This window comes from Wolffia australiana, chromosome 3 (assembly GCF_029677425.1).
Source record: "Wolffia australiana isolate 7733 chromosome 3, ASM2967742v1".
Taxonomy (NCBI): domain Eukaryota; kingdom Viridiplantae; phylum Streptophyta; class Magnoliopsida; order Alismatales; family Araceae; genus Wolffia; species Wolffia australiana.
Genome location: NC_135837.1, coordinates 2,149,280 through 2,155,654, shown reverse-complemented (window position 1 = coordinate 2,155,654; position 6,375 = coordinate 2,149,280). Strand labels below are relative to the sequence as shown.

At 41.0% G+C, this 6,375-nt stretch overlaps 1 protein-coding gene across 1 annotated transcript; it reads left to right on the top strand.

The window, feature by feature from the left end:
• Positions 1–255: 255 nt before the first annotated feature.
• On the top strand, positions 256–6,144 carry LOC144700466 (putative LRR receptor-like serine/threonine-protein kinase At1g51820; the record flags this gene model as incomplete). The annotated part of the gene is made up of 12 exons (XM_078571864.1): positions 256–668; positions 2,293–2,744; positions 2,829–2,970; positions 3,334–3,405; positions 3,478–3,529; positions 4,000–4,004; positions 4,330–4,523; positions 4,623–4,879; positions 4,967–5,087; positions 5,168–5,236; positions 5,325–5,517; positions 5,612–6,144. Coding segments are annotated over 12 exons (2,370 nt in total), but the record flags the coding sequence as incomplete, so codon positions are not given.
• Between the last annotated feature and the right edge of the window lie 231 nt (positions 6,145–6,375).

Genomic DNA, 6,375 nt, shown 5'->3' with positions numbered 1-6,375 from the left:
TCTGACCATGACGCAATCACTGCCGACGCCAGCATACCTTCTAGAAGCCTCCGGAAGACAACAGTCTCCGAGGAGGATCCGTCATCCACGCAGCGCCGCCAAAGACACGACACCAAAGCGGCGCCGCCGCGTGGTTCCAACGCAAAGATAATCATGCCACCTGCCGCATTAACGCAGCAGTTAACAGCACAACCGCCCTAGCGCCCTCTATAAGAAGTATCGTAATGTTTTGTGAAATAACAGTTGTAATCTTTCTCTTCTATTCCTTCGGAATACCAAGTCTTCACTTTCCTTTCTTCTGTTGTCGCTCTCTTCTCTTCCCTTCTTCAGGAAGTGATCAAACTCAACACAAAGTACCGGGTGACGGGGGAGTTCGGGTACGCGAACTACAACGGGCTTGGCCGACCGCCGAGGTTTGATTTATACTTAGGCGTTAATCTATGGACGACGGTGGAGTCAAGAGATCACAATCTGGAGGAGATTATCTTCATTGCGGGGGGAGAAAGCGTGCAGGTCTGCCTGGTGAACACGGGTGGTGGCACGCCCTTCATATCGGTGCTCGATCTCCGGCCCGTTCCCTCTTCGTTGTACAGCAGCCTCGTCAAACCTTCGCAGGCGGTACTACTGAAAGTGCCTCGAGGGAATTTCGGGGCGACAGATTTTATCAGGTCTCTCGCATTCACTCGTTCTATCTCTAGCGCTCGCTCCCTCTCTCGTACGATCTCTAGCGTTCTCTCTCTCCCTCTGTCTTTCTCGTTCCATCTCTTGCGTTCTTTCTTTCTCGTTCTATCTATAGCGTACTCTCCATTTTTCGCAACATTTCTACTGTTCTCTCTTTCTGTTATTGTCTCCCCTCTCTCTCGTTCTCTCTGTACCGTTCCGCCTCTCTCGTTTTCTGTCTTTCCCTCTCTCTTTCGATCTTTATCGCTGTTTCTCTTTATTTCGTCTTCTTTCTCTCTCGTTCTCCAACACACTCCGTTTCTTTTTTACTCCCTTTCGTCTTCTCTCTCTATTTCCTGTTCTCCAATACACACCCTTTCTGTGTCTTTCTCTCTCTCTGTTCCTCTTTCTCTTTTGGCTTCTGTCTCTCTTGTTCTCCAATACAGTCCCTTTCTCTTTCGTTTTCTCTGTCTCTCTCTTTCTCGTTCGCCGACAGACTGTTTCTCTTTCTGTTTCTCTTTCATTTTCTCTTGCTCTCTCTGTCGTTCTCAAACAGACTCTATTTCGCTTTTGTTTTTTCTCTCTCCCTCGTTCTCTAACACTCTGTTTCTCTTTCGTCGTCTTTCTCACACACATAAAGCGCACTCTCTGTCTCTCACACACAAAACGCGCATTCTCTTTCGTTCTCTCTTTCTCTCTCTCATACTCACATAAAACGCACTGTAGTTCCTCTCATTCTCTCTCCATCCTCTCTCGCTTGCTCACAAAACGCATACTCTCGCTCTCTCTTTCTCTCTCTTCATCCTCTCTTTCTCTTTTTGGTTCTCTTTTTCTCTATCTCTTCATCCGTTCTCTCTCTCTTTCTGAAAAAACACACTCACACTCCCTCTCTCCCTGTCTCCCTTCTCTCTCTTTCCCTCTCTATCTCTGTCTCCCTTTCTCTATCTCTCTTTCTCTTTCGCTCTCTGTCGCCCTTTCTCTCTCTCTCTCTCTATCTCTTTCCCTCCCTCTCTCCCGTTCTCTCCCCCTCTCTCTCCGGTTCTCTCCCCGTCTCTCTCCCCCCCTCTTTCTCTATTTTCTCTCTCTCTCTCTCGTTCTCACGTGTTTTCGACTTTCGTCTCACACACTTTCTTTCTATTTCGTTCTCTCTTTATTTCTCACAAAAACTATCTTTCTATTTCGTTTTATCTCTCTCTCTCTCTCTCTCTCTCTTCCTAACAAAAATACACTCTTTCGTTCTCTTCCTTGCTCTTTCCGCTCTATCTTTTTCTCTCTTTCTTTGTTGGCTTACCTAGCCCTCTATCTCTCTGTCCGTCTTTGCTTGCCTGTTTTCTACTTCTATATCGTCTTTTTCTTCGCTGTCTCTCGCTCCATCTGTCTCTGTTCTGTCTTCCTCTCTCTCCATCTCTCACTAGTTTTCTTGTCTCTCCCTCTCTCTCTCACTCCCGTTTTTAGCCCTCCAAATACCGATTTTTCTGTCACTTGCCGATTCACAGCATAGCGATTTTCAGATTCGGACTTCCTTTTGGGCAGTGGCGATTTGTCTTCCTGTGTCTCTCTTTCCAAATAACGATGCTGTACGTTTGTCTTCGTTTCTTATTCACTCAGTCTCTCTGAATCTTTGCATAGCAGGTACCCAGAGGACCCCTACGACCGCCTATGGCTCCCGTTAATCGAGTATACACAAATGTCCAAAACAGTTGATGTTAAGCGGCTGAACAATGAGTACATGGCACCTGCAGCAGTGCTTGAGACGGGGATAACCACGTTATCCATGAACGAGAGCTTCAAAATAGAGACTCCTGGCACCTACAGGGAGGTCAACATCTACGTCCTGTACTTCAACGAGCTCCAGCTGCTGCGACTGAACCAGATCAGAGAGTTTGACGTCTACGCTGACAACGAGTTTGTCTACGGCCCAGTTCGCCCCCCTTACGTGGTAATTACGAAGCCCCCGGGCCTCCCAGGGGGATTGACTTTTTCTCTTCGCCCCACTTTAAAGTCGACCCTGCCGCCCTTGATCAACGCCATGGAAATCCTGGTCTTGCAACAGCTTCCGTTGCTGCCGACGAACCAAGTGGAAGGTGAAGCTCTTCTTCTTTTCAATCGATTATGCAGTAAAATGTGAGGCTCTCTGGTTAAATTTTTTCGGCGGTTTAATCTGCAAGTGGAGGCAATGTTTGGGCTGAAGAAATTTTATCAAGTGAGCCGGAACTGGGAGGGGGATCCGTGCACTCCGGAAATGTTATCTTGGCAGGGCGTGGGATGCAGTTTGAGCTCATCTGAAAAATACGCCACAATTACAACTCTGTGAGTTTCTGACATCTCTTAGACGGAAATCTTACTCACACGACGATATATAGAAAGATTGAAACAGTGTGACCCCGGATGAGCTATGTAACCTTCTATCTATTTCAATCACTTATTGATACCACACTCCATCCAAACACAAATATAAATCTTTTTTGCTTTCATGCGGATGAAGCATGGCGAAAGCGTCATGAAACTGAATCAAACTATTTTTTATTGCAGGAACTTGTCTAAAAGTGGATTAACTGGGCCGATGCCCCCTTTTATAGCTAATCTCACATATTTGACATCTCTGCAAGCCGATTTTTACTCCTTATAGCTCTTATCTTGCTTGACAACGTAAATTAGTTTTTTATGTTTCAGTGACATGTCCTACAATAATATCACCGGAAAAATACCTTCTTATGTTTGGCAGCTTCCAGATCTCAAATTCTTGTAAGGCTTGGGGATTTGAACATTCCCATTGTCCAATTCATCCACGAATTCTAAAGTATTCACCTCTTATAGGAACTTGGCAAGCTATCCTTACAAGATCACAGACGGGGCTTCTGGAATTGAGGTTGGTTGTATTTAATGTTTTATTGTATAACTGTTTCGTCTGAACAATGCAATAAAGATAAGTCAAAACCATCATTACCACATACTACATAAATATTTTCATTCGGATAGCTTCCCCCCGATTCCAAATGGGATAAGAGCTCATATTTCATGTACAGAAGGTTTTATATACATCAAATTGAGCAATCCATTTTTCATAGTCATGCGAGTAAAATATTAGTGTCAGCGATATCAATGAGCTTATTACTTTAAAAACTATGACTTGTGTTTTTACCTATTAAGAATTTATGAGCAGAAGTTTACAGTCAATCAGGTTTTCAGATCCATCAGATTGCAAAAAAATTATAATGAATTGCGTTAGATAAAGGAAAGCATAATCCTGGTGATTGATATTACAAGCTAGAGGAAAAATGAAAAATGATCATTTTAATTTTTGGTACTCACGCATTTACATGTCAAACTTTTCTTCAGGCGAGGTGTATCATTAATATTATTACACTTTTCGCGTTAATTATAAAATACGGAGGAGCACCAGCATATCCTGACCAATATTTCAATGTAATCATAGGGTCAACAAAATAATGAATTGTGTTAGATAAAGGGAAGCACAATCCTGGGGATACATATTGCAAGCTAGAGGAATAATGAAAAAGAATCATTCTATTTGTGGTACTCACGCATTTAGATGTCAAACTTTCTTTCAACCAAGGTGTATCACTAAGACAATTCCACTTTTAGTGTTAATTATAAAATACGGAGAAGCACCAGCTAATCCTGACCAATATTTCAATGTAATGGCAGGGTCAACAACAATCCATTTCTGTGCACTGAAGCAAATATTTGTAATACAACACCAGATATATCAAAAACAAAGAGAAAAAAAATTATTTTCCTTGCAGTAACAGCTTCAGCATCTGTTCTTCTTATCCTGGTGATTGTGGCATTTTGCACTGTGAAGAAAACAAAGGCACAGGAAAAAAGCAAAGTTATTGATGGTATAAATGGTTTACATGAGTCTTTTCTATAGTTTATTCAGTCCACTGGGATGAGCTTGTCGGAGGAGCATTCTAAGCTTTAAGGTACTTTTTTTTCAGAGAAAGCACTTACTTGGGAACAAAGGGAAAAGGGACATCAAAATAGCATATGGGCCAAACAAGAAGACGCTATTCATACTGAAAGTCACATATTTTCAGTAGCTGAAATATTGGATATAACTAATAATTTTCAACAACCAATTTCGAGAGGAGGGTTTGGAATTGTTTACCTGGGTCGTTTGGGAAATGGTAGACAAGTTGCAGTTAAAGTAGTTTCTCGACTATCCAAGCATGGTGAAAAACAGTTCAGGGCAGAGGTTCGTGATTTCAAATGGATTTTACTTTGACCTAACACTCAGTTTTCCTGATATTCTCACTTTAGTGTTTTTACTCCGGTGTATTAGGCACAATTGTTAACTCGGGTTCATCACAAGCATCTGGTGAAATTGTTGGGATATTGCGAGGAAAATCTTGCACTAGTCTATGAATTTGTCTCGCATGGATCACTTTATGATCATCTATTGGGTTTGTTGGAAAAAACTCTTAATTCATGCTTCTACTTTAAATTTATTTTAAAATTTGATGTCAAATTTATACTGCTGTAGGTGTCTCTAAATATAAGAACTTGTTAAGTTGGGATTTGAGGCTTCAAATTGCCATTGAATCTGCTCAAGGTGAATCTCAGAAACTATTTCTTCCTTCTTTCCCATAATATTGGTTGATAACGAAAACATTTTCTGAATATGGTCATCTAAAATTCAGGACTTGACTACCTGCATTATGGCTGCACGCCGCCCATTATTCACAGAGATGTGAAGGCTTCTAACATTCTATTGAATGAAAAGTTTGAGGCCAAACTGGCAGATTTTGGGCTATCTAGGTCCTATACACATAGTGACGGAAGTGTAGACCTATCAACAGTTGTAGCTGGCACTCCGGGATACATCGACCCTGAGTACAAATCAAAATTATCTTGTTTTTACCTTATTACATACCTTGAAATTTTCCGCCCTCTCTGTAAACTGCTAACTTGAAAATTTCTTTTTCAGATGCGTTCAAACAAATAGAATGACTGAAAAAAGTGATATTTACAGCTTTGGAATCGTTCTGCTTGAGCTAGTTACTGGAAGGCCAGCAATTGATATGGACAGAACCCACATAACTCAAGGAGTTCAGATAAAACTGGAACAAGGAGACATATGCAGTATTGTGGATCCAAGAATAGAAGGCGATTATGAGTTGAATGCAGTGTGGAAGTTCATAGATATTTCTCTGGCCTGTACATCACTCAACTCCAAGGAGAGGCCGACTATAAGTGATGTTGTTGTGCAGTTGAAGGACTGCCAGTCACTTCAATCATTCAAGAAATCCCGTGGGAATGAAGGTACCGGATCTATTTTTAAGCCTTCATCATACTCCATTCCAAATATTAGCCCATCATCGAGGTAAATATTTTCCAAATTTTAAATGGCATGTTCAATATCTTTGAACAAATAAGGAGAAACCTTTACATTTCAAATCTGTATCCCCAATTTAGGAGGATAACTGTTGCTTACTGTACTTAATTTTTGGTTTGCTTTAATTTTTTGCTTTAATCATTTCCAACTGATTTATTTTATGCTAGTGTCCATTCAATATAAATTTTAGTTTAATTCAGGTCCCAATCATTGACTACAAATTTCATCAAAGGATTTTAATGCTCACCCATGTGTATAATTAAATTACATACAATAAGTAGGGCAAATCAACAGAAACCTTTTGATATTAAGAAAATTACATTATAGTGCTAACCTAGTGCCTAAAAATGTGAACT